The sequence below is a fragment of the Miniopterus schreibersii genome (genome assembly GCF_964146895.1).
Source record: "Miniopterus schreibersii genome assembly, chromosome: 15".
Lineage (NCBI taxonomy): Eukaryota > Metazoa > Chordata > Mammalia > Chiroptera > Miniopteridae > Miniopterus > Miniopterus schreibersii.
In genome coordinates this window covers 13,019,782-13,033,016 of record NC_138115.1, presented here as the reverse complement: position 1 = coordinate 13,033,016, position 13,235 = coordinate 13,019,782, and the positions used below count along the sequence as shown (strand labels likewise).

The following is a 13,235-nucleotide window of genomic DNA, read 5'->3' as shown; positions in this document are numbered from 1 at the left end:
TCCTGATCATACACATCAAGATCTGCCATTAGGTGTCCCAGGCCCAGTGAGGAAAAGTGGACGTCATGGCACGTCAGGCCCTTTGTGATTGGTCCAACTCTCTGTGAGCGGACATTAGGGCAACCTTGGGACCTTGCTCTATGCCCCTGGATGAGCAGCCTCTCCTTTCGCACAGCCCTTGGCATCCCATTTGCTTTATAGACACAGGTTACCCTGTGGCACTTTGGACAGTGTATTTATTTATACTACCTACGTATTCCAAGAAATTCACTAAAAGTGGTAACACTCTCAGCCTTTACTTGGAAAATGAATATTCATTTACTGAACACCACCCCCACCTCCCAAACACTATGGCAGTGAATTTGCACTTTTAATTTTGAGCTCCAAGTAATGAAGCCAAAGTCAAGGGTCGCTTCCTTGTGAAAGCCGAGCAGTTTTGTCTGTGTCAGCAGCCCATACCCAAGTCCAGCCCCTGAGGGCCCATTTCTAGCCTCCCAGAATCCTGGGCTGGAGGGGTACTGTCTCTGGATGGCCAGTTCTGTGTCTTTAGGACACGAGTGCTGTTGCAGCCCAGAGCCTGTCTCCTCATCTGTAACCCGCAGGGAATCTTCTGCCAGGTTCAAAGCACAAAGCTGGAAGGCAGGAAGGCCGATGCTCATCCGTACATGCTGGGCCCTGAATGTCAAGGCCAGATTCTGCTGCCCTTTCCTGGTCATTGGATGGGAAGGGGGCATTGGTGCCTGCTCACTCCTCCAGGTTCTCTGTGCAGCAGTTGAGTTCCAAGAGCCTTCAGAGGGGCAGTCTCTCCTACTGGTTTTTCACTGGTCACTATCAGAAAACGCCCTTCCGAGGAATGATTATGTCACATACCCCGCTCTTCACCCCAATGCTCATTTTAGGCTTTAAGTCCTTTTTATCTTTGTAACCCTGTAACATAAAGCCAGGAACATTCCACTGTGGCATAGAATATAATCGAACTTCATTCATTATTTGTTATTGTATAGAACCAATAGAAATTACATTTGTTCATTTGTCTGTTTAATGTTTACTCGTGTTGCTACATCATCATTTGAGAATGCCAAGACTGCAGAGCATGAGTGTGTGTATCTGTGTGATTCTCTAATTTCAGCTGCCTTAGGTTTGGGTAAAGATGTAAAGGAAGGTAAGTAGTTTTCTGTGAAACAAAATGTTACCATTGCCTGTCATGCACTTACCTAAGTACTTTATTGGCAACCCTGAACCACTGATCCATAGAAAGGGACAGGGTGATTGATATCTTTACCTAATACCACAGCTCAGTAGCAGTTTAGGGGGGAACCATCTAGCAGAATGTCTCCCTTGTGTAGCCCTCAGAAAGGATAGAGGGTAAGGCTAGAAACAGATGGGTGGAGTCACTGAGAGCTGCAAGGTTCACAGGAAATGGGGCAATGAACTCTGTGGCACAGGCAGGTTCCTCAAGGCAGGGCTTTTTCAGTACTCAGTGTTTATTTTGTCCTGGGAGAACAGTCCATTTATCCATCCAGAACTAAAACATTCAAGTGCCAAATGTTTGTGTGCCCGGAAGCTAAGGGAAGTTTTAGACACCTGTCCAGTTCCCTTCTCCTTGCCCACTAAGGCAGAGCTCGGCATTCCAGGCTTTCCTGATGCTTCAGCAAAGATGTAGGGTTAGTGCAGCTGTGTTCTGTTCCTGCGTTGGGCCACAGTGAAAAGAAGGGTGCTTGAGGAAGACTCCTCCCTGAGAATACCATTGCTGGGGAGAGAAAGCCCTTTGCCCTCTACTTTGCATTGCAACAATTATTAGGCTTTTATATTTCTTTAATGCATCCTAATAGGAAATGATTATTCGAGATAGATGCCCCTGGGGAACCCATAACCTGGAAGGCACTGGTTCCTTGCCAAGAATACTTAGTGGTTTGCCATTTCATATTAAATTATATCCTTCAAATATTGTGTGTGTTGGAGCGTCTAAAGAATTGTTCATCCCTTATAATGAATTGGTACTCAGGTAGCCTAGCTCTGTATACAGATATCTATCTTTAATTGCTGGCTCAGGAGTAGGTGGAGCTGCCCGGGACCTGGCTAATGTAGCTGATGGAACTTTTCTTTGGGGACCATGACTAAAATTTGGAAATGGAATTACAGCCTCATCTACACTGAGAGGATGTCACTATGTATAGTTTCATGTAATCTGTGATAATTGTTCAGTCTTTTCTCACATGACTGTTGTTTGGCAACCTTTAATTCACATCCCCCTTTGATGCTTCTAGCTTTCTTGTTTAGTATTTTAAAAATCACGCAGTACTGGGCACTTGTCCCCTCTGAGGGAAAGCACTTACAGTCTAACTAAAGTCCGTTCTGCCCAGGACTGAGGTAGCATGGGCGCAGGGTGTGTGGAGGTGACGCTGACTGTCCCTTTTCTCCTACAGGGATTTCCACATTACCTCCACCTCCTCCACCTCCGCCTCCACCACCAGCAGCTCCCTTGCCTCCTTCGAGCACAGAGGTGGCCACACAGCTCCAGCCCCAGGCTGTGAATGGCATGAGCCGAGGGGCCTTACTCAGCTCCATCCAGAATTTCCAAAAAGGAACTTTGAGGAAAGCCGAAACCTGTGATCATAGTGCTCCCAAGATCGGCTAACGCTTCGTGTTTACACTTGGAGGAAAAAGCTCTTTATTTTCCGCGCACCTCCGACCACTAAAGCAACCTCTCCCTGGATGAAGAACTGCTGAGCCAGCACAGCCACATACTGTTCTGCAGATACTCATGTAAGGGGCTTTTCAAGAGGGAAATGTTCATGGAGATTAAAATCAGGCGGGCATTGCTGCCTTAAGAAATATTTTGCTCCTTTATTACTATTTTAAAGGAGTTGTTCATCCTCTAATGGGCTTCTTTTGGGGGCAGCAGCATATCAGAATCAATATTTCTACCAACTGAAGGAAACGGACAAAAACAATGATAATATTCAGTTACGGCAGTGAATGGCCTTTGTGTTGCAATCCTTCCTATGTCATCAGACAGCTTCTAGAAACGTTCCTCTCATTCTTTATTTCTCTAAAGCATTTTTCTGGTTATTTCTTAGATCCTAACTCCCATTTCTGCTACCTTAATTTCATCTTAGACATTAACACTGTAGCCCAAAGCATAGCTATATCTCTGAGTCAGAAAAGCAACTGACTTCATTTTCCCCTCAAATAGAATGGGGAAAACTCGTAACATTCTCTAATGGGAATACTGTTGTGGTCATAGAACTCGGGGCTGCTAAAGCAACTACTCTAAACTCCTAGTTCCTTATAGTTAGAACGTATTGAACAGATAAAACTATCAGAAAATGCTCTTGCCTATTAGAGGATCTTACTCCTCAGCAATTAAGTTTGTTTTGTGAGGAATTATTGTTACAACACAAGTGAATTTGGCATTTATAGAATTCTGATTTTTGAAAGATTTATTCAAATACATCATCTTTAAATGTTACTCATTTACTAGAAAGATCCTTTATTCTATGATTTGCTTAAATCCTTAAATAAACTGCACTTTAAAGGATTATAAGTAATCCATTTAAAAATTCAAATACACACATCAGTGTTGGTTACTATGCAGAGAGAATGTCACTGTCTATAGTTTCATGTAATCTGTGATAAATATGTTCAGCTGTATTTTTTATTAAAATAAACCATGTCAAGAAAATGGGTTGTCTATAGCTTGGCTAAATATTTTAAATGGGAACTTTTTGTAGTACCATTTGTAAACAAAGACCAGATCCACACAGCTTCTAAAGTTTTCTTCCCACCTATCCCATTTCTTTTATGTCATATTTTTCCTCTTAATAAGAGCTAACAATCCTGTCTTGCTGTTTAAATTAGTCACCACTTGTATGTTTTTATAACTAATTTAAACCTGTCTTTTCCATCTCAAGTTCTGAAGAGGGCAATAGCAGGAGGACTGTTTTTTTGGCAATGGGAAATTACCTGACTTGAATTTTTGCTTTAATTTTAAAAGGAACCCTATTAGGCTTTAAAAAAAAAAAAATTATCTTTATTATTGAAAGTATTACAGACGTCCCCTTTTCCCCCCCACCATTGTTCCCCTCCCCCCCAGGCCTTCACCACACTATTGTCTGTGTCCATGGGTTATGCATATATGCATATAAGTTCTTTGATTAATCTCTCCCCACCTACTCCCCACCCCCACCTTTCCTCTAAGATTCATCAGTCTGTTCCATGCTTCTTTGTCTCTGGATCTATTTTGTTCCTCAGTCTATTTTGTTTTAGATTCCACATATGAGTGAGGTCATGTAAAACTGAAGCAGGAAGAATCAGAAAACCTGAACAGGCCAACAACAGCTGATGAAATCAAAGCAGTAATCAAAAAACTCCCAGCAAACAAAAGCCTGGTCTGGACGTGTTCACAGGGGAGCTTTACCAAGCATTCTACTTTTTTTTTAATAAAAAATATGTCTTTATTGATTTCAGAGAGAGGAAGGGAGAGGGACAGAGAGAGACAGAAACATCAATGATGAGTCATTGATCGGCTGCCTCCTGCATGCCCCCTACTGGGGATCAAACCCACAACCCTGACATATGCCCTGACCGAGAATTGAACCATGATCTCCTGGATCATAGGTCAGTGCTTAACTGCTGAGCCACACCAGTTGGGCAAGCATTCTACTTCTTATTACAGCAGTCTCTTTAACATTTCCTGCAACATTGGTTTGATGGTGATAAACTCCTTTAGCCTTTTTTTTTCAGGGAAGCTCTTTATTTCACCATCTATTTTGAATGATAGCCTTGCTGAATAGAGTAGTCTTGGTTTCAGATCCTTGCTTTTCATTTCCTTGAATACTTAATGCCATTCCCTTCTTGCCTGTAGAGTTTCTGATGAGAAATCAACTGACAGCCTTATGGGAGCTCCTTTGTCGGTAACAGATTGCTTTTCTTTTTTTTCTTTTTAATATATCTTACTGATTTCAGAGAGAGGAAGGGAGAGGGAGATAGAAACATCAATGATGAGAGTCATTGATCAGCTGCCTCCTGCACGTCCCATGTTGGGGATCAAGCCCACAACCTAAAAAGTAACAGATTGCTTTTCTCTTTCTGCCTTTAAGATTCTGTCTTGAATTTTTGGCATTTTAATTATGATGTGTCTGGGCGTGGGACTCTGGATTCTTCTTATTTGGACCCTCTGTGCCTCCTGAACTTGCATGACTTTTTCCTTGACCAGGTTAGGGAAGTTTTCTGCCATTATGTCTTCAAACAGGTTCTCTATCCCTGTATACTTCTGGTACTCCTGTGATGTGAATATTGTTACATTTCATGTTGTCGCACAGCTCCCATAAACTGTCCTCCTGTTTTTTTAATTGTTTCTTTTTAGATCTCTGATTGAGTGCTTTTTTCTATCATTAATTCTGATCCGATCCTCAGCTTCCACTAATCTGCTCTTTATCCCTTCCTGTGTATTATTTGTGCTATGTCATTCTTAATTTCCTTCATAGTTTCCATGTCTTTTCTCATGCTGTTGAGCATCCTTACAATCACTGTTCTGAAGTCTATATCTGATAAATTGCTTATCTCCATTTTATATGGCTTTTCTGGAGAATTCTTTTTCTTTCTTTTGGGGCTTTTTTTTTGTCTCCCCATTTTGGCTGCTTGTTTGAGTTTGTTTCTATGTATTAGGTAGATCTGCTAGGACTCTCAGTCTTTTTGGAGGGTCTCTGGTGCAGGCCAATGTCAGATGCTGTTTGTGATTGGCCTTGGGTACCGTTTAAATCCATCAGTGATCCACAGCTTGTGGCTCCATCTGCTGGGGCTGGGTGCATTTGGAAAGGAACAAGATGCGCACCAAGGTCTGCTTGTCCAAGCCTTGGGTCCAGAAGCAGATCAGGCAAAGACTCAAAGCACCCAGAGGTCCACCTCTGCCTGCAGGCTGATTTTTATTCTCTTCATGAGCCTCGTGTAGACCACAGCAAAGCATAAACTCCACAGGTTGGGGTAATTGCTTCCCTCCCAGGCAAAAGCTGCTTGGAAGGTAAATGTCTGCCTGTGAAAGATGTCCTCTACAGTATGGGGGAATGACTCAGCACAGGAATCCAGATAGCCACCCTCCAAGCTCTGTCCCCAAAGCCAGCACCTCTAGATTTTCCTCACACAGCTCTAGTCCACTCTGCCCTCCCTCTGCCGGAACCCAAGGTGAGTAGCTGCACACAAAATTTTGTGCATTGGCCCTTTAAGAGGGTGCCTGCAATACCAGCCATCTTTCCTTAGCATACAGAAACCCCACTGCTTTTCACAGCCAGTTGTTATGTGGGTACCTTTCTCAGTTCTGGTGCTCTGAGCTGGGGAGTCCAGCTTGGGGTTTAGACCCCCGAGTTCTCAGTGGGAACCCCCCACAGCTGAGATATCCCTCCGGAACTTCAGCTGCTGCCTGTGGGAGCCCAGCTAGCCCTCTCATGCCTCCACACTTCCTACCAGCCTCTATTCAATTCCATTTTATATCCTTGGTTATAAGGGTTCTCTCCAGCTAGTCTTCAGTTGATTATTCAGGATGTTTTTTCTATATTTTAGTTGCAATTCCAGTTTGGTCCTGGGAGTGTCAGTGTAGCTTCCACTTAATCTGCTGCCATCTTGGAACCGCCTAGAATAGGCAGAGTGTGGACAAGTTCCTATAGTAAGCATGATGTGGTCTAGACAATTAATAATTAGTTCTTGATGATACTAATTTCTTAATAGAATTTTAAGACTTCCATCCCACATTTATTTTCAAGAATATAAAAATACAATTAGTCATAGTTAGGAAATCCTTTATTCCTTATCAAAACAATCTAACAGTAAATGTAGATCATATGCTTTTTTTTACATACAAGTTGTCTTTTTATATATATATGTATCTTTCATGAGGACTCTGCCACATTCATACCTTGTCCTTCTAGTGAGAGGGTAAAAATTTTACATTAATCTTATTCAAAGAAATGGCAATTGTAACAGACAAAAAATAGGCATGGAGTCTAGAGCAGCAAGAATGGAGTTATGCCACATACAAGCACATTTAAACTTCTTCCCAGTACAAAAACATTAATGAATAATAAGATCTTACACTTCAATCCAGGTAATGTCAGCACATATTTTAAATAAAATCCCAATGACTTGATATTCAAGTCCATACTAGATATTCAATGTTTTCTTTATTGCAAATATGATGTCTTTAACCTGAGGTACAGAGTTGTCTTCTAGAATCTTTGCATAAGGCATAGGGACATCAGCACCAGTGACACGAACTGCAGGAGCATCCAGGAAATTGAATGCAGGGCCTAGGAGAGGAGAAGGAGTAACTGAGAGAGAGGCAAGAAAAGCCAGCTGGACACTAACACCCTGTTACAAAAGGTATGGCTGCCCAAAGACAAGAATCTAAAGGAATGCTAATTCCTGGGGACTGATCTGGTTTTGCTTTTTAAAACATTTACCCAAAGAAAAAATGTCAAGCTGACAAATTGAAAGTTCAAGTCCTTTGGCCTCTCCTAGCTTTTAATCTCTTTATCAAATATCCAGGTACACAGTGTTTAATATAGCTTGACATTTAAAACCAGTTTTTCTGAAATACCTTCCATGATCCTGGCACAAATTTCAGCTCCTACTCCAAACTGTGGCCAGCCTCCCTCCACAGTTATGAGATGATTGGTCTTCATAACACTGGCTTCTATTGTTTCAACATCCATTGGTCTGATAGTTCGTAGATTTATTACCTAAACAGATAATATAATAGATAAGCTTTCTAGAGCCACTGCATCATATAGTTTTATCCTGATAATACCACTTTTGGTTTCCTATTCATCTTTGGGTCTAGGAAAATCTAATCTGCCTATTCATAAAGGAGATATAATGGGAAATTTAATTAAAACAAAATCTTTATCTTTACTACAAGCAGCTCCTGTTAACCTACATAATTCACTTACCCTCCCTGGCTGGTTTGGCTCAGTGGTCAGAGTGTCAGCATGGACCAAAGGGTCGCAGGTTCAGTTCCCAGTCAAGGGCTGGTTCCGCCCTGGTCTGGGCACATGTGGGAGGCAACCAATCAATGTGTGTTTCTCTTTCTCTCCCCCACTCCTCCCTCCCTTCTAGAAACTAATGGAGAAAATATCCTCGGGTGAGGATTAAAAAATAAAATAAAAAAAATAATAACATTTGACTGCTTCTGGTGTACCAGGCACTATACTAAGGGTAATTCTCACAACCATCCTGATGGGACAGAAAATATACTATTCCCACTCTGTTCCTGTAGCCAGCTCTCTCTCAGCTGTTCTTTCTTTTTTTAAAAGGTTTTTGAATTTGATTTTTAGAGAGAGAAGAAGGGGGGGAGAGAAACATCGATGTGAGAATGGAACACTGATCAGCTGCCTGCTGCACACCCTCTACTGGGGATCAAGCCCTAAATTCAAGCATGTGCCCTGACCTTTAGGGCACCCAACCAACTGAGCCACACCAGAGCCCTCAGCTGATCTTTCTAAAGATCACTCCATATCTTTTGACATTTAGAGTACATAACTTGCCCAAGTGTAACTAACATGTGGTAGGTCCTGGTGATGAAAAGGTTAGACTCACTGACTTCTAAGTTTCCCCTTCTCCCAATCTCCAGCTCCAAGGCCGAATCTTAAGCTCAGAGAGCAGGTACTATTCTAAAAGATCCAGAACCTAGGTGGTAAAAAACTCTATTTGAAAAGTAAGCAGATTCCCAGCTTTAAGCAGAGGCAGAACTGAGTGACAAAGCAAGACTTTACATCTAGGTAACCTGTTATAGGACTCAAACCCCTATTTCTGGGCCGTAAATTTAAAAGGAATCTTTCTGATTCTTTAAGAACAAGGGAATGTCTACTCACCTCACATTCAATTCCCTCTTTAGACAGCACTGTTGCAGCTTCTAAGCAGTGGCCCACAGGCCTTGAATGGGCAACTACAGTTATATGTGTCCCTGAAACAAAGTAGTCACAGATCAGAGATTGAAACTACATTCACGTGTAAAGTCTTCAACGCAGCTTTATTCCAGTAATATGAGGAATGTGGCAACCTTCCTAGAAATGAAACACAAATCTATAAGATTAAGATTTAGAAAAGCACAAGTGTATGAGCAATTAGGGCATGACCCATTCTTATCTTGAACTCATCCTGTACTTCCCTAGTCACAGTAAAGGGCAATACAGTGTAGAATGAATCTGAATAACACAAACAGAGGGGCTAGATTACAAATAATGTTTAAATGTACAGTAAGTTTTCTTACCTTGCCGTTCTATTTTGGCTTTTCCAATGGGAACCAGAAAATCTTTTGACTGAGCTTCTGCAGGAAATTCAAAAGGAACTCCATACATCAATTCATTTTCTAGCATCACCACTGCAAAATACAAATATTTAAACAAAAGTAACTACATGACTAAAAATGTACACACAACACATTTTTTTGAGAGAGGGAATGTTTACTAAAGCTGGGGACAGTGAAACAAGGGCTTAGAATAGACGATGCAATAGGAGAGCGCCTAGGTGGAGCTGCTTTGGCTCACTGGAAAGTCAGAGAAAAGGGGGCCTTAGAAACAGGTTCAGGGGGTCAGCCCAGGACAAGCTGCCACTGCCCACTGCTCCCCTGGTTGTAAGTCTTGTAGGGCCCCTTAGAACTTAGGAGATGCTCGCATGAGAGGGACAGTGCCACTATCATTTGTTTTGTGAAAAGTTTCACTCTCCTGATTAGGAAGCCTCTGTCTATCGTGTCCCGTATCCTTGAGGATAGTTTAGGTACTAGCATTTGTAGTCTGGTCGACCAATCCTAATTTTATCTATGAGGTTAAACCAGTGTTGTAGGTATGTAGTAAGTGTCTCCTTTACCTAACTGGCCGCCATGCAGTCAAAAATAAGAAAAACACATTTTTTACCTTCTTTATCTATAAATCATTAAGATGTTATATGATATGTCTAAGCTTAACTAGAAGCTCTTAATGGTGACTTCCATGCAAGATTTCATTTTAGTTCTTTAATGTTCAAAAGAGACCCAAGGGTTACTCTGCTGACCTGGATTGTTATCCCGAATGGCTGATTTAATAAGTCCTTTAGCATCCTCTGAATTCCAGGGGCTCACCACCTTTAAGCCTGGGCAGTGCCCATACCAGGCAGCAAAGCACTGTGAGTGTTGGGCAGCTACGCCTGCTGAGGCACCATTGGGCCCCCTGAAGACAATGGGCACCGACTGAAGGCCCCCTGACATGTAGTAGGTCTTGGCAGCTGAGTTTATAACCTGGTCAATGGCTTGCATGGAGAAATTGAAGGTCATAAATTCACAAATGGGCCGCAACCCAGCCTGTCAAATAAAAAACATGTATGTTAAAAATACTTAAAACAGCAATGAGGAGGGGCAAACAACTACTCTGCTCCTCCAACATTCAAATAATGCTTTCAAAGGGTCATGTTAAAAATCTCTTTGGATGAGATTCATACCATAGCTGCACCTACGGCAATTCCAGCAAAGCCCATCTATAAAACAAAACACAAACATATGTGAAAACCCATAAAAATTACAACAGTATACACTTTAAAGGTCTGCTTCCTGATGGATGGCTTACCTCAGATATGGGTGTGTCTATAATCCTCTTATCTCCGTATTTCTTCCATAGGCCTCGACTAACCTAAAATTAAGCATTGACCCTATTACTTTTATGTGTCTCTGTGGGCAGATAGTCACCTCAATTTTGTAATAGCTTCCCTGTATCTTGGTTACCTTGTAAGCCCCATCATACTGGGCAACTTCTTCCCCAAGCAGAAATACTTTCTCATCTCTTTCCAGCTCCTCATCCATACCTTGATTTATAGCCTCACGAACTGTTACCTGTCACAGGTATGGGAAAATAGTCAATAAGCTACAGGATTATTTAGGATACTACTGAGATTCTCCCCCTTTATAATTACCTAGGCTGCCCACAGTATATAATATAAAATCATCTCTAGAACAGGCTTCTCTCTAAAAGATCAAAGAATTCTGGAAGTATTATTTCTAACACTTGTAGGTAGTCTTAATAGATCTCCTTGCTGGCCAGACAGTTCCTAAGCGAAACTTCATAAGCAGAAAGCATACTGGGTTGTTTTACTTCCACACTTGGAGAATTGTTAAAAGAGCCTAAATAATTCTACATATTGAGCACTCGCTAGGTACCAGGCACTGCCAAACATTTTGCCTTCAGGATCTAGGAGTTACCTTACTATATAGGTTGGTAGAATCCTCTAGTAAAAAAAAAAAAAGGGGGGGGGATCATCAAAAAGTTGAACATAGAACTACCATATGTTCCAACAATTCCTCTTCTCAATATATCTCCAAAAGAATTGAAAGCAGAGGCAGATTCTTGCACAAAAGTGTTCACAGCAGTATTATTTACAAATCCAAAAGGTGGAAACAACCCAAATGTCCATGAACAGATGATTAAACAAAATGTGGTATATGCTTACAATGGAATGTTATTCAGCCTTTAAAAAGAATGAAATTGTGACACATGCTACATGAATGACCCCTGAAAATGTTATGCTATTGAAATAAGCCAGAACAGAAAAGGATAGATATTGCAGGATTCCACTTACAGGGCGTACTTAGGATAGGTACGGAAGGTGCAATAGAGGTCAGCAGGGGCCAAGGGGAAACGGGGAGTTAGTGTTTAGCAAACGCTAAAATTCTGGAGATGGATGGTGGCGATGGCTGCAAAACACGGTGAATGGTCTTCGTGCCGCTGAATACTCACTTTTAAATGGTTAATTTTGTTACATATATTTTACCACAATAAAAAATAAAGGGCGGGGGAGGGTGGTCAGGGAAAAAGCGTCAAGTCTAGTGTCCTCAGATCGCCCATCGGATTCCAACGAGTCCCGAAGGGTAACAGGCCGGTGCTCCGCGCAGGGCCGGAGCCGACGCAACACTAGTCCCAGGCAGGATGCGGGAGCCCGCGCCCTCCCAGGCCCGCGCCCACCCGCCACCGCGCAGGCGCGACCCCGGCCTCCACCCCAGGACCGGGGGCCCCTGCCCGGCCCGGCCCGGCCCGGCCCGGCCCGGCCCGCCCCGCCCCGCCCCGGATAATCTCCAGGCCAGTTACTTGCAGCGCCGCCGGCGCCGTTCGGTGGAAGCGCCTCCTCAGCAGCCCCGAGACCTGGCGGGGGGAGAAAAAAAAAAAGGGCGCTCAGGGGGGACGCAGGGAGGACAGGGATCGCGCAGGGTCGTGGGGCCGGCACTCCGCCGCCGCCTACCTGCTCAAGGGGTCTCCGCGCCAGCCCAGACACCACCGCCATCTTAACAGTGTCCTCTAGCCGCCGCCGAATGACGGACACCGCCGGCACGGCGGGGCTGCGACGTATAGGGTCCCGCCTCCCCGCGGCGCGGGCCAATGGCAGGGCGCGGCGCCTGCGTGCCGTCCCCTCCCCCACCCAGCCCCGGGGGGACGGTCCTGCAGCTCCGCCCGCGGTCGGCCCCGATCTACTTTATGTTTGAGAGACCGCGGCTGCTGGGTCGCGGGGTCCCTGTGGAGGACACGTTCTTGGGCTGTGTTGCTTGAGGCGCGGGGACCAGAAGTCAGACTCTGAGCGCTTAACTCGAGGCTGGAGGGACATTATGACCTAGGCCAGCCCTCTGCGGGCACCGAAATCCGCTGGGCATCAAGTAGCGCTGCACACGTTCTAGTGACAGGAACTTAACACCTGGCGAGCGAGTCCGGTCTCGGGCAGCCCTGGCGGCTGGTTCCGTAGAATGCGAGCGAGAGCTTTCAGTGACGCATTAAACGCCTACTGTGTGCTGTGGTAAGTGCTTTCTGGCTCATTTAATTCTCACAGGAACCCTCGCAGGTCCTAAGTGGTGTTATCTCCATTTCACAGACGAGTAAACGGAAGCAGAGGTCGGTTAAGTGAGCCAGGATTTGTTCTGTTTTGTTGTGTTCACATGGTAAGAGAAAGTGACAGAGGTAGTAGAAGTGAGCCGGCTGGGCTGCATAGAATGAGCCGGGATTTGAATTTAGGGCTGTCTGACTCTAAAGAGTAGGGGTTTTTTCCACCGCTTCCCTGAAGCAGAAGTCGGGGTCCTGCCCGTGAGGAGGTTCACAACAGACTGCGTTTAGAGAGGGCCTTCCAGGGTAGCCTGCGGAAGCTTCCTCCCTGCCGCCTGACTTTGACCCTTGGGAGTCAAGTGGGAGCACTGGGGACGCCCTTAGTCCCCACTCCTGTGGGTTGCAACCTGGGAA

At 44.0% G+C, this 13,235-nt stretch overlaps 2 protein-coding genes across 11 annotated transcripts in view; one reads left to right on the top strand and one right to left on the bottom strand.

The window, feature by feature from the left end:
• Positions 1-2,837, top strand: part of PXK (PX domain containing serine/threonine kinase like) — a 73,887-nt gene extending 71,050 nt beyond the window's left edge. For 6 of the 9 annotated variants that reach the window (XM_081160772.1, XM_081160765.1, XM_081160769.1 and 3 more), the window contains one exon: positions 2,427-2,837. In XM_081160772.1, coding sequence (XP_081016898.1) covers positions 2,427-2,638 — 212 coding nt within the window. In that variant the 3' untranslated portion in view covers positions 2,639-2,837. Of the gene's footprint in view, positions 1-1,129; positions 1,163-2,426 lie in introns of those variants that run through there. The other 3 variants (XM_081160770.1, XM_081160768.1, XM_081160767.1) reach the window with 1 other exon arrangement.
• Positions 2,838-6,777: 3,940 nt separating this feature from the next.
• On the bottom strand, positions 6,778-12,375 carry PDHB (pyruvate dehydrogenase E1 subunit beta). Of its 2 annotated transcripts, XM_081159314.1 has the most exons (11): positions 12,253-12,317; positions 12,102-12,155; positions 11,596-11,710; positions 10,745-10,852; positions 10,590-10,652; positions 10,465-10,500; positions 10,042-10,327; positions 9,263-9,373; positions 8,865-8,956; positions 7,592-7,733; positions 6,778-7,301 (listed from the first exon to the last, which is right to left on the bottom strand). In XM_081159314.1, exons 4-11 carry the CDS (start codon positions 10,820-10,822, stop codon positions 7,156-7,158), a joined length of 954 nt encoding a protein of 317 aa, XP_081015440.1. In that variant the 5' UTR covers positions 10,823-10,852; positions 11,596-11,710; positions 12,102-12,155; positions 12,253-12,317; the 3' UTR covers positions 6,778-7,155. The 2 variants fall into 2 exon arrangements, with proteins under 2 accessions (XP_081015440.1, XP_081015439.1); XM_081159313.1 differs by lacking the exon at positions 11,596-11,710 and having other exon boundaries at positions 12,253-12,375.
• Between the last annotated feature and the right edge of the window lie 860 nt (positions 12,376-13,235).